The 14499-nt window shown below is 41.6% G+C and overlaps 1 protein-coding gene across 3 annotated transcripts in view; it reads right to left on the bottom strand.

Moving 5' to 3' along the window:
* Nucleotides 1-3941: 3941 nt before the first annotated feature.
* The window catches only part of THBS2 (thrombospondin 2), a 46287-nt gene continuing 35729 nt past the window's right edge, over nucleotides 3942-14499 (bottom strand). For all 3 annotated transcript variants that reach the window (XM_029049168.2, XM_039915059.1, XM_029049167.2), the window contains 6 exons: nucleotides 14073-14307; nucleotides 12199-12426; nucleotides 10758-11029; nucleotides 7956-8053; nucleotides 6853-6992; nucleotides 3942-6170 (listed from right to left, as the gene is read on the bottom strand). In XM_029049168.2, coding sequence (XP_028905001.1) covers nucleotides 6163-6170; nucleotides 6853-6992; nucleotides 7956-8053; nucleotides 10758-11029; nucleotides 12199-12426; nucleotides 14073-14307 — 981 coding nt within the window. In that variant the 3' untranslated portion in view covers nucleotides 3942-6162. The remainder of the gene's footprint in view (nucleotides 6171-6852; nucleotides 6993-7955; nucleotides 8054-10757; nucleotides 11030-12198; nucleotides 12427-14072; nucleotides 14308-14499) is intronic.

Here is a 14499-nt window from a genome sequence, read left to right on the forward strand (position 1 = left end):
GTGGGCATCCACTGGAGGTTCTTGAGGAGTGGAGAAATGTGGACTGAACTGTTTTGTAGAAAAATGATCTGAGCAGCAGAGTGAAGTAAGGATGTGAATGGAATGCAAGACAGGAGGCAGGGAGGTCAGCAAGGCGGCTGATACAGTATCAAGTTGGAATAGGATAAGTGCTTGCATTAACATGTTAGCAGTTTGGATGGAGAGGAAAGTGTGGATTTCAGCGATGTTGTGAAAGTCCAACTGACAGGATTTAATGGTTGAATAAGAGTGATGAGACAAAAATGATGCCAAGGTTACAGGAATGATGGTGGTGCTGCCTACAGTGACAGGAAAGTTAGGGGAGGACAGAATTTGGGTGAGAATTTAAGGAGTTCTGTTTTGGACATGTTAAGTTTGAGGTGTCAGTGGGACATCCAAGTAGAGATGTCTTGAAGGCAGGAGTTGAGAGATTGAAGAGAGGGATCAGGATTGGAGATGTAGATGTAGAATCATCCGCAGAGATGGTAAGTGAAGTCATGGGAATGAATGAGTTCCCCAAAGGAGTGGGTGTGGATGGAGAATAGAAGGGGACCCAGAACTGAATCTTGAGGGACTCCATAGTTAGGGGGTGGGAGGCAGAGGAGGAGCTGAGAATGAGTTGCCAGAGAGATGAGGAGAACCAGGAGAAGACAGTGTCAGTGAAGCTGAGGTTGGATAAGTGGATCAGAGGCAGCTGAGAGGTCAAGAAGGATGAGGCTGTAGCAGAGGTCATTGGATTTGGCTAGTTGATGAAACCTAATGAAAAAAGAGCATGGGCCTGGGATTGGGGGGACCTGGGTTTTAATCCCAACTCTACCATTTGCTTGCTATGTGACCTTGGGCAAATCCCTTAACTTCTCTGGGCCTTAGTTTCTTCATCTGTAAAGTGGAGATTCAATACCTGCTCTCCCTCCTACTTAGTCTGGGAGCCCAATATGGGACAGGTACTGCATCTGACCCATTTCTCTTATATTTACCGTAGTGCTTAGTACAGTTCTTGGCATAGAGAAAAGAACATAAATAATATCATCATTGTTACTATTATAATTAGAGAAGTAGCATGGCTTAATGGAAATAGCAGAGGCTTGGGAGTCAGAGATCATGGGTTCTAATCCCAGCTCAGCCAATTTATCAGCTGTTTGACTTTGGGCAAGTCACTTAACTTCTCTGAGCCTCAGTTACCTCATCTGTAAAATGGGGATTAAGATGGTGAGCCCCACGTGGACAACCTGATTACCTTGTATGTCCCCCAGTGCTTAGAAGAGTGATTGGCACATAGTAAGCGCTTAACAAATACCATTATTATTATTATTATTATTATTTGAAGAAGTCTACCTTCAAGCAAACTCCACAGACCCACAGCATTATTGATTGTTGATGCAAAGAGCATCTAGGTTCTCTTCATTATAATCTCTAGAGCTCAAGAGAAATTTCTCCTGAGCTGGTCAGATTCAGACAAAGCAGAGTGCAGAGAGAGATCATTTTCAGTAGAATCTAATGTTTCCATCAGGACTGACTTCATGAAGATTCAGAGCCAGATGCATGATGCCTACATTTTCCAAAAAACTACCTGTAGATTATAAAATCCTTAGGGACAGGGATCATATCTACTAATTGTATTGTACTTTCCCAACCACTTAATATATGCCCAGCACAGAGTACATACTCAGTAACTACTACAGATTGATCTAAACCTCTTCCAGGAACCCCATTTGACAGAAGCCCTGAATGACAACCTGATTGACAGAGGGAGTATCAGGTTTTTCCAATCCAAGAGTCTTTCCCAGGTTAATTTGCATAGTCTCAAATCTCTTAGGCAGGATAGCAGGCAGGCAGGCTGGCTAGCACCTCCAAGCTCCAGCTCTCAGTCACGGGGATCCTTGGACGAATCAAGAAGCTCCTACAAGGAAGCTATACCTGAGGCTCATTGCGTTTTTGTCACAAATCCAAGTTTGTGTTTTGGAGCCAACGGCACTGACTTGGGACATAAGATAGGAGTTACCAAACCTTTTGGAATGGGATTGTCATGAAGCCGAAAATTTTAGCACCAGTAGCAGCCAAAATCTAGTTGACCCTTATAGAGAAGCTTGTGGAGCCCACACCCCTAAGCAGTGGACAAAACCACATTACGCAATCTCAGTCGGCTCCCTAGAATCCAATCCAATATCTCCTCTTTTTTGGTTTCTAAAAGTCCCGCAAGGCTTGTGCTCTTCATCTCAGAGTTCTAGATTTTTCCTAACCATATCCTGATTCCTGAATGATAGCCTAGCCCTCTGGAAGACACAGCAGCAGCAATCCCCTCTGTTAACGGGCCCCTCCCTGCTCTCTACAACATGAGGCCTGCAGTACTTTTAAAACACAGGATTTGGATCAGCTATTGTAGCAGCTCCAGTGATTTTAAGGAATCTCACTCACCTGTATTCTGAGTGTGAAACTGCATGTAACTGCAATTTCTAATGTGTTGATTCTTGTCTCTGCCCTGTTGTGCTGTTTTTCTGAGTTTTCCTGTTTCATCTTTCCCTGTGTAACTGTCATCAGTGCTTTCCCCTTTATTCTTGGATTATGAGCCCTGTGAGAACCAGATACCATGCTTAATTTTAATCTGGGTTCTTTTTCCCAGGGCTTAGTACAGAGCTTAGCACACAGTGGATGCTTAATATGCATTACTACTGGTACTTAGTACTGTGTTCCTCTGTGAGGCACAATCTCTCCACCACGGTAATTTACAAGCCTTCTCTTTAGCTTTGAGCAACTAGAGAATGATGGCTCTTTTGTGCTTGTCTCATTGTTTATCTGACCTAAGCTAAATATCTGTAAAATATATTTCTTTTTTATCTTCAAAATATCCATCAATCTGTGATATTCACTGAGTGTTTATTATGTACAGAGCACTGAACCAAGTGGTTGGGACAATACACAGAATTAGCAGATGCATTCCCTGCCCTTCTTCTGTCTTTATTCTGTGTCTCCCTTTTCAGCTACTTCTGTCTGCTACTGATCATTTTTTTTTATCTGTGAATCACATGATCGATCAATCAATGGTATTTATTGAGCGTCTACTCTGGGAAGAGCACTGTACCAAGCATTTGGGAGAAAACAGTACAATGGAGTCGGAATACACAGTCCCTGCCCACAAGGAACTTACATCTAGATGGGGAAGCAGACGTTAAAATAAATTACACAAAGGAGAATTGTCAGATTATCAGGATACGTAAGTGCTAGGTTGTTGGAGGTGATGTGAGTATTGTCTTGGTTAAGGGGTACAGACCAAGTGCATAATGACTCTGAAGAGAGGTCAAATTGTGTGGGGACGCAAGGTTAGTTAGGGAAGGCCTCTTGGCCGAGAAATGATTTCAGTAGGGATACGTGATTTTAGTGTAAAGCACTGGAGAAGTGGTTTTGCTTGCTGAATGTAGTCATGGTTTTGTCACCGTGTTGCTATTGTCCTTTGTGTTTTTGAGGTTGGACAAAATGGAAAATTTTCATTTCTGTTTTTGTCAACTATTTTGCTTTCCTTGTGTCTGGTAGGGGACGGGTCAAGATGAGTACATCTGGTATCTTTGAGGGCTGTCCCTAGTGTTAAAATTTTTCTGAATCATGTCAGGGATACTTGCCAATATCCACTGCAGAAACCCTTTCCCTTGTTTGACAATGACAGGAACCAGCAAGGGTGAATTTCTATACAATTGTATCATGAATGGTTTGGGTGGTTCAATGGGATGTTAAGAGTCTTTCTTGGAGTTTAGGTTTCCCCTCTAGGGCCTGACAAACCTGCAGTTCAACCCCCTGGGAGAGGTACTGAAACCATCTGTCACCAAGCAACGAGCTTGTTTAGCAACAGAGAGTTAAAAGTGAAATCTATTCTGCTTAATGATTTGTCTTTTTCTTCCCCCAAAGGAAACACTTTTCATTATGAAAAAGGGTAAAGAGAAATTTCTTTTTAATATAAAACCTTCTTTACAATTTATTTCCCATTATTAAACTTTAAAGTATAAAAATGAGGCTCTAGCTAAATGAAAGCTGGTCGATAATGAAACTTCATCCAAGTAAACAAATAAATAATTATTTACAATTTTTGGCAAAATAAATGAAGTTTCATCAATTTGCATCCGATGGGAAAGGTTTGAAAGACACCATAAATAATTTACACAGGAAAATATGATACAGTCTAAATATTAACATCATCGTTCCCACACTGATGTCTTGTTCTGACACAGTAACAAAAACTCCATTACAATAGTTACATTTAATGAAGCCCCCTGACCCAGCCCTCCAGCCCCATTCTTAACTGGACTTAAAGGATACAAGGTTTAAAGGCAGCAAAAGTCTGAACTGCAACAGAATCCAAAGCCCTCCTAAGGAGGAGTATAAAATGAGTTTTGTTAATACGAATTGTGCAACAGAATCAGAAGCTGTGGATTCTCTCTCATAGCTAGAGCTGGAATTGCCTTCAAAAAGAAGAGGGTGGAGGGAGGGAAGTTGGGTGGGGGAGAGGAAAGGAGTGGGAGAGGGAGATTGAGATGGAGGGAGGAAGGAAAAGAGGAATGGAAGGAGGGAGAAACCAAAGCAGCCCATGTCTCCCTTTGCCCACTGTTCGCCAGAGGGGTGAATCTCTTTGGAAACTCTCTCTGTGGCATCCACCCAGAAAGCATTCCCTCTGGACAGGGTTCATGCAACTTAAAGCAAAAAGAAACATCAAGCAATTGTATAGTATTGTATAACTGATTAACTGATGTACCTGATTTGGTTAAACACTGGTATCTTTCAGTATTAAAACAACAAAAAAACCTTCTATCTATATACAGCAGACAGGAAATGATATAAAATATTGCATTACAGTTATAGGTAACAGTATATATTAAGGTTCCATTTATAAAAATAGCAATCATTTATTTATTCATATGATATTTTATAGCATGCTTTTAAACAAAATAATAGTACTAGTAGTATAAAACCATGTTTTTCAACAGGCATATACAATGTTTGAACAGTATCTACATGTTATTATATGCTTGTTATACCTTATTTTCTCCAGCTGCACTTACGGCATGCTTAAAATAAGTTATCAAGTCTAACTGCATTTTATAATCACCTAAAAAATATGAACAAATCATTTATAACTGGAACCTTAATTCAATGTGTTACCAAATCGAGTAGCAGAAACACTGCCATCTTTCCTTTGACCTAGATGTCAAAGTGCTTTTTTTTTTTTTTTTTTTACTAATTTCAGCAGCAGAGATGGGAAAGTGGAATGGGCAAAAACCCATCTCAGGCTGTCGTGGAATACAAAGCTACCCAAGACCTGGACAAACTGATGAGTTTTTAAATCATTATGATGGGAAGAACAACATCCTTAAATTGAGACTCTCTGCTTTGGTACCTTTGGGTTCAGTACCACAAAAACAAATTTTGAACTGAATTCTGACTGGCTAAATCCCATTAGCTGGTCATAATTTTGGGTCAGGCACCAAATTACATACATTTAACCAAGCCACATCAGCCCTTTGGTCTTGATGAGAAATGGATGATTTTAGAAACATCTTTCACCTCTTGATATCAAGCCATTTTCTCCTTTGATCTTTCCTCTATCCTCTATCAAATAATCCATTGTTGGTTTTGACTCTTTTCTTCATCAGCTCACAAAATAGTTAGGTGTCTGGGGTAGGGTGGTTAGTGGATCCAAAAAGAGTTCAGTGGTAAATGATTAAAGTGGTTTCACACTTTCTCCTGCTTTGTTAAGACAATGAATGAACTGCAGTAAATTCTTTTAGCTCTGCGCTCTATAAATATTTTAATTACACTTTCTATGTAAACGTCATTCTTGTGGGGAAAAAAAAACAGAAGCAATGACCTCAACCTTGCTCCGATTTCACTCTAAAGGCAGGCCTCAGGGTTCAATCTCCTTTTGCTTCTGGAGAAGGTTGGACACTCAACAGTTGGGATCCATAGATATGAGTTCTCAAAAGCCATTGGGTTTGACTGAACGGCTCCGGAGAGGACAAAGGGGAAATTCACTCAAAGGAAAAGACAAACTAAGAAAAGGAGCAGAAGGGCACAGGGAAAGGCTGGAAATACCAGGGAGTGCTGAGGCATCCAGTAAGCACAGCCTGAACAACACTTTGTTGACAATGCGGCAACCACAGTTCAGACATCTAGAAAAAGATGGAGAAGACAAGTTAGTGCCAACGAAGTGCCAGCAGGATCTCTAAGTAGGAGATGGCCTTTATGATTTTACCAGTTTACCCCTATTTCTATTCTGAAGTTTTATTTTTAATCAGAATTTAGAGGAAAAGCCTACATTTGTCATTATTTTCTTGAAATTTTCACTGTCATAATGAAATTATGTCAGTTATGAAACCATCCTATTTGGCACGAAGGACCTATCGACTTAGTCTGTAGGAAGGGTTGTTCCTATTTCCACTGTTGATAGATGAATCAACCTGTATTAAGAAAGGGGTATCTAGAGGGTATGGGGATTTTTAGGCCTCACTGATTGGGGACTGGAGGGAACAGTGGGAGGCAATTCCTGAGGTATTGATTTTCTCTCCCTCTATAAAGAGTCTGGACTTCCTTTGGTGAACTTGTCCCTACTACGGTCAGAGTTTGTTTATCTTTGTGAGTACCCTCATTCTTTTCACTCCAATAGAGAGCCCTCAAGTCTAAACCACTACTTAGATACTGTTAAATTTCAGATTTTCACCCCTCTGACTCACTGACATTTCCACATAATCGTCCCGGTGTTCATTGCATTCTATGAGATCACCTTTACTCATAAAAGTTTCATGTATTTTATTGTTCTGAAGTCTTTCATGGTTGTAATTCATGAAAACTCACCTCGGCATTCATATTTGAGGTCGGAGAAGAAGACCATTTCTTGAGAGAAGACAAAGAGACCTAACCGTCCACCAGCATAAGTCTGGTCATAAATTGGTCCAGAGTCTGCCATGACCTGTTTCCCTTCATGCACTAGTACTCTATTAAAGAAAAGCAGACCATATGAGCTTGTAAAGCATATTTATCACAAACTGACTGTAACCTTCTGAACCTGTAGAAGAGGTTCCCAACACCCTTTTGATGATATATTTACTTATTAGATGTGAGTACCTCACACACAGAGTTAATCAGGTAAAACACCATTTATCCTTCTTAAATGTGTTCCCCTTGAGTGGACCTAAGCTGTGGCAATAATTTCACATCCATTTGGCACCAAGAAAGAATGAAAAACAAAATCAAATGCCGATGACTCAGAAATATTTACAATTCTCACTGTTAGTGAGCTTAACCAGTAGGCAAAAGACAGGTAAGTTTGTCGATGTCACTAGTAACATTGACACTTAAGCACTTCAAGTCATTTTGCAACTTAAATTGGTTTAAAATGTTATCAAAATTCTGCAGATCTTTTTGTGGAAGTTGTTTCCAGATGAAGCACAGAATATTGAGATATTGCATCATATTGATGCATCACAGAAAGGATCCTAATTTCCACCTCACTGGTGGTATATACTAGTCTCCTCTCCCTTTCCAATGAGCAAGGTCACAGTTACAAAGATGCCAGTCTTGCTGTCCAAGAAAATCACCAGATAATTGGCTGGCATCATTTTGGGACTGCTTGAGGGACTTTTTATGGACGTTGTTCTGTTTCAGAATTCATTTGATTCTGTATTCTTGTTTCTCTTGCTTTATTTTACAGTATGTGCTATGATGGATCCATCAAGCAGATTTTCTGTATTTTAGAAAGACCACTTCACAGGAATAATGAACAATATCAAACACTGGGATATTAAAAAGTGGTTGAAGACTTCCCTTGAGGAATTTCTAATTAAGTTACAAGTGCTGTTCTCTGTGTTGTCCATTAGAATTAATCATGATTCTTTGGTCCATCATCCTCCCAACCAGCAAAAGGTAATAATGGAAATGAAGAATTCATAAGCCCTTACCTTATGTAACCTGTTTTGGGCCTGTGGGTTAGATGCCACCTGTAGGCAGTGTAATCCTTCCAGCCTACATTTTTCGGGTCATGCCACAAAGTTCTCACCTAGAAATCAGTAAAATAATAGTATTTATCTACATCTTCACACATCTGCACATATCTGCACACATCTACTGTGTGCAGAGCACTATACTAAATCCTTTCCCTGTAAGAATTTACAGTCTAATGGGGGGGACAGGCATTCCAGGCAGGAAAAAGAAGGAAAAGGGAATCTGTACCTGAGTTAATGCTTTTAAGCTGTGAAATATGTAAGGTAAGTATACTAGGCACTAAGGATGGGTATGAGTATATAGGGGTTTAGGGAACCAGAAATACTTAGGTAACAGCAGGGGGTGGAGAGGACAAAATCTGGGGATGTTAAAGATTCATTGCGGAAGGTTCCTTGAAGGAACTGCAATTTTGCAAGAGGTTTGAAGAAGGGGAGAGCTGTGATTTAATGGGTTGGAAATGGGAAGGTTTTCCAGGAAGGGGTAAAGACGTGAGTGGACGGGCTTCAGAAGGAAAGATGAGGTCAGAACCCTGGAGGGACCTTCCCCTTCTCCCCCCACCCCCCAACTCCAACAGGGGGTGAAAGGCAGAGGGTGAAAGAAATTGAGAAGGAATGGCCAGAGAGGTAAGTGGAAAATCAGGAGAGACCTGTGTCCAGAAAACTGAGTCTGTACAGGGTTTCCAGGAGAAGGGAGTTGTTTACACTGTTAAAAAGCAGCCAAGAACCTGAGGAGGATTAGAATAGAATCTGTTAGATTTATTAAGAAGGAGATCATTAATGGTCTGAGAAAAAAAGAGAGAGAAAAGGGAGAGAGTGGTCTCAGGATAGTGGAGGGAACAAAAACTGAATTGTAAAGTGTCAAGAAAGGATTTGGAGGAGAGGAAATGAAGACAGTAGGTAAAATCCATTAGAGGAGTTTGAACCAAAATGGAAGTAGGGAGATGAAGTGCAATTTATGGGGTACAGTGAGATCCAAAGAAGGTTTCTTTTAAGATAGGGGAGGTGGGAGCATGATTGAAGACAAAGGGAAAGAAACCATCAGAGAATGAACTGCTAAAGATGGTGGTCAGTAGGGGCAGAAGAGTGGATAGAAGTCTTTTCAATACAGGAGATAGACAGGGTTGAAAGTACAAGTGGGGATAGTGTTTGAAACCAGACGGAAGATTTTCTCTTGAGAGATACCTGAGAAGAATGGGAGAATGGATGTGGAAGTGGGAGGGCACTGAGGAGCTGAAGAGAAGATTTTAGGGAGCTCACACCTGCTGGTTTCAATTTTATCCATAGGAGATGATAAGGTCATCAGAGTCATGACAGCTAGAAAGCAGGGTCACTTGGGGTATCAGGAAGAAGTAAAAAGTCTGGAATAACTGTGTTTGGTAATGGATATGGGAATCACTGCGGGAAGAGAAGTAAAGTGGTTGAGCGGAAGAGAAGATTGTACTGCTACAGCAAGCATGGATGGAATTGAAGAGGCCAAAATTGGTCTGGTGCCTGGATTTCTGCCAAAAGAACACTAGAGCACAAGCAGCAAGGAAGCACACTGTGGATTTAATCCAGGGCTCAGGGCTGGTGGTCGTTCAACATCAGCAGAGGTAAGGGAGTTGAGATATGGACATACAGTGTATGTCCACACTGGGGAGTGGGTAAGGAAAAAATAGGAGAGGGGAGCCTGCAGAGCTAAAGAGTCAGAGGTAGCAGGTGGTAGCGGGACATCAGTCTAAGATGTCTAAGAACAGACTCGTGGATATTCAAGTCCCCAAAGAATACTTTATAGAGCACACTCTGTCCCCAGGGGATTAACAAATGCATTCTATTTATTTAAGGAAACTGGAAGGCTAACAATAATGCAAATAAACAAATGAATCCTTATCGCTCAGCATGCTAAACTGCTCCATGCTTGCAAAGTAACAGGCAATCCTTTAACTAATATGACCTCTGCATTTGGAAAGTGTGGCAAGGGACTGGCTGGTGGGAGGGGGAGAGGTTCAGAAATCAATAGCAAAAGAAAGACTTTAGCAACCAGCTTTCTAAGTCAGTATAATATCATGAAAAAAATAAAAAGAAGCAGGTGCCCAGTTAAGCAGGGGGAGTCTTTGGATGGGAGGGTCCCTTTACAAATTTCAGTTAGCTATCAAGGGCTAAACACAAAGTATTTCACATTCACAATATTGATTAATGAACGTTTCAAGGCATTTATGGTATAAAAGTTCTTTACTTAATAATGTTGGTATTTGTTAAGCGCTTACTGTGTGTAGAGCACTGTTCTAAGAGCTGGGGTAGATACAGGGTAATCAGGTTGTCCCACATGAGGCTCACAGTTAATCCCCATTTTACAGATGAGGTAACTGAGGCACAGAGAAGTGAAGTGACTTGCCCACAGTCACACAGCTGACAAGTGGCAGAGCTGGGGGTTGAACCCATGACCTCTGACTCCAAAGCCCAGGCTCTTTCCACTGAGCCACGCTGCTTTACATCTTGGCCACAGATGCATGGACATGCTGCTAAACTTGATTCCATTTACACCCCTTCATATTCAATCATATTTATTGAGCACTTACTGTTCTAAGCACTTGGGAGCGAATATAACAATAAACAGACATATTTCCTTCCCACAGTGAGCTTGCAGTCTAAGAATGAGCTTGAGTTTTGCTTTTACAAGACTCAATGGGTTATGGACAAAATCAACAAGGGACCTGAAGTGAGCTCTGGGACATAATTTTCCCTCCTCTGATCAAATCCCCATTAGTGCCTATGCCTTACCTGCCCATCTGTATTTCCCGTGTGCCATAGAGCATTCCTCAAATGCTCTCCGGTCCCGGTTGTGGAGTTCACCACTTTGAGGGATACGCCAGAGTAGCCATAAGCCCTGGTGGGTTTGTCCTCCCAGTAAGTCTGGGTGACCTGCTTCCACATAACCACATAAAACCTGCTGCTAGACTGGTATCCAAATACAAATCCAGCATAGTCATCGTCACGATCGGTATTGACATAGAACGTGCCACTGAAGTCAACAGAGCCAAACTCATCGAAACCTGAATAAAAATGAATAAAAATGAAAAGGATTTAGTCACAGAGCCAGACAATTTCCTACAGAGAGAACATAATGCCGTCCCTTTAGCAGGGCCATGCTGTTACCTGACTGCTTTTAGTGTCAGAGTCTGGAAGAGTCTCTAGGGACAGAAGAGTTTACTGAAGGCAGCCATGTGATCTAAAGGCTCTCTTACCCCAAGACATTAGCACTATGCCCCAGGTCATGATATTTCCTCCCTCCCATCCTTCCTACCAACGGCAGCTTGAAGCCCATTCTTACTGCACTGGGGCCTTGAATTCACTGTAATACCTCTTGGCATGTTGGAAAGTTGTGACTTCATTCATTCATTCAATCATATTTACTGAGTGTTTACTGTGTGCAGAGCACTGCATTAGCACTTGGGAGAGTACAATATAACAATAGACACATTCCCTGCCCACAATGAGATTACAGTCTGTGGGGGCAGGGGAAGGGGTGTCAGGTGAAAGACAGTCCTGCTGTGAGGGAGAGGATTCTGAGAACTGCTCGCTCTCTCTCCAGCAGTGAAGAACTTCCACCTTTTTTTATGATTTTTTGTGAATGTTGTTCTCCACTGAATTTGCCCCATTTTCTCTTTCCTGGCATTTTTGTCTGCCATGTATCATCTTTAAACAGAGCCCCAGATGGATTATAGACCATGTTTGAATCAATGCCCTTGAACCTTTCCCCACTCATCAAAGAACCTGGTCCATAGACAGCATTTAACAAGTGACAGAAGACTAGAATATGTATGCTCCTTTTCCAGATAAAATTGAAGCCAGAAAGGCAGCATGACCTAGGGGAAAGAGCACAGGCCTGGGAATCAGAGGACTCAGGTTCTAATCCTGGCTCTACTACATGCCAGCGGTATGATCTTGGGTAAATCACTTACCTTTTCTGTGACTTACTTCCTCATCATTAAAATAGGGAGTCAACACTTGTTCTCCCTCCCCCTTATCCTGTGAGCTCCATTTGGGACAAGAACGTCATCAACCTGATCTTTTTGTATCTACCCCATGGCTTAGTTCAGCATATAGTAAGTGCTTAACAAATGCAATGATTACTGTTATTATCACATTATTATTATTATTGTTAATTGAGAGCTCAACACTTCATTTATTGAGTCATCACCTTTCCCATTTGAAAACTCACCAACAGCAATGCCTGGATCAGAGTTGGCAGTCTGCACTAGTTCCTTGCCCTGGTGGCGAATAACCCAGTTGGGGTCGATTTGAGTAGTGCCCTTGGGATCAAGATGGACCATCTGGAACTTTCTGAAATCAGTCTCACTGATGGCATTGTTTTCAGGACATACATCATCAATATCTGGGATGCTGTCATTGTCAAAATCATCTTTACAAATATCACCTCGTCCGTCACCTGTGCACAAAGAAAAGACCCCCAAATTTGGATGATTGAAAATAGAGAAGTGAGGTATCATTCTCTGGCTAAAACCTTGTGCAGAGATTCCTTCTGAAAATGAAAAGTAAAATGCTGTGGAGTTCTTCCCCACTTCTACACCAGTTCAGCCTGAGGCTCGGATAATCCAGTCTGTCTGGAGGGAGGGAAGAAGAAAGGGGTTGGGGCCAGAGGCAGCTTGCAGAAGGTTCACTAAGCCCAGTCCCTTCATGTCCATTTCCTGATAGACCTGAAATAGACATCTAATTATCTAATTTTCAGCACAGTTAATTTTATAATTTGTCTCGTGCTGGATAGAGTCAGATTTGGGGGCTATCTTAGCATAAAAGTCAGTATTTGAGAATTGGAGAATCTGCAGATCTAGGGAGAAAGGGAATGGACCCTGCAAACATAACTTTGGCTTCTAACCAACTTAACCCAAGCTTTGAATTTATCATTTTCATAACTCTTCAGGAAATGGATGGTTCACGGGAGCACCCCAGAACCCTAGTAGTAATGTTATTTTTTGAGCCCTTGCTGTGAGCAGAGCATTGTACTAAGCACTATTCAATTGTATTTATTATAATAATAATGATGATGGTATTTGTTTACCACTTAGTATGTGTCAAGCACTGTTTTAAGCTCTAGGGTAGATACAAGGTAATCAGGTTGTCCCACATGGACACACGGTCTTAATCCCCATTTTACAGATGAGGTCACTGAGGCACAGAAAGGTTAAGCAACTTGCCCAAGGTCACACAGCAGACAAGTGGCAGCACTGGGATTAGAACCCACATCCTCTGACTTCCAATCCCATGCTCTTGCCACTAAGCCAGGCAGCTTCTCTATTTATGTATTTACTGAATCCTTACTGTGTGCAAAGCACTGTCCTTAGCTAGGAGAGAGCACACAGCTGGGTATTAGACAGTGTGAAGACATGAGAAGATGTATGGCCTAGTGGAAAGAGTACAGGCCTGGGAGTCAGAGGGCCTGTGTTCTAACCCCTGCTCTGCCTTGTACATCCTGCATGACCTTGGACAAGTCACTAAACATCTCTTTGCCTCAGTTCCCTCATCTGCAAAATGGGGATTCAACACTTGTTCTCTCACCTACTTAGTCTTTGAGCCCTACATGGGACCTGATTTGCTTTTATCTACCCCAGTTCTTAATACAGTGCTGGACACAATAGTAAGATCTTAACAAATGCACAGTCATTAGTATTATAGTCATGGTCCCTGTCATTCATGCACCTCACAGCCTAAGAGCCCTTAGTCAATAAAAAGCACTAATCGATATCCACTTAATCCTACAAGATCCCCAAATGTTTCACAAAGTAAACACAACATTGATTTTGCTCCACCACCTTGGATGGGCAGCTCCAGTGAATCCTAGGTGGCTTCCAAGAGCACTTTACCATCCAACAAGGTTAGCATTTTAGGAATTTCAGGCTCACAATATATCCAGAAATCTTTTCATTTTTCCATTCTGCAGGCTTCAACAGGGGATTTCACTATGCAGACACAGGAATTCTCCCTCAGAAGAGCTTCCCTATAGTTACTATTCTCTGCCAGTTTTTCAGTCCACCGAAGAACTTAAAACAGAACCCTCCCCTTATGCTAGGTGATTACCATCTAAATCTTCCTGGTCAGGATTGAACACGAGCCGGCAGTTGTCCCTGTCATCTGGAATGCCATCATTGTCATCATCAGAATCACAGGCGTCTCCTTTCCCATCACTGTCGTGGTCTGCCTGATTGGCATTGGAGATGTAGGGGCAATTGTCTTGGTTGTTTTGATGACCATCTTCATCTATGTCCTCATTGTTATCACACTGGTCTCCAACGAGATCATTATCCCCATCAGTCTAACAAACGATAAGAAACAGGAATTGGTACATGGCTATAAACTTGATGTCAGCACCAGGGAATTAGGCTCACAAAAATGATTGTCAAGGATCATGGGCAGCTAACTCCACGAAAATAGGCTTTGAGCCTCAGAGAACCCACAGAAGGCTTTATATCATTTTGGAAATCAATGTATCCTGCTCATGAAATAC

The sequence above is a fragment of the Ornithorhynchus anatinus genome, chromosome 21 (genome assembly GCF_004115215.2).
Source record: "Ornithorhynchus anatinus isolate Pmale09 chromosome 21, mOrnAna1.pri.v4, whole genome shotgun sequence".
NCBI classification, from domain to species: domain Eukaryota; kingdom Metazoa; phylum Chordata; class Mammalia; order Monotremata; family Ornithorhynchidae; genus Ornithorhynchus; species Ornithorhynchus anatinus.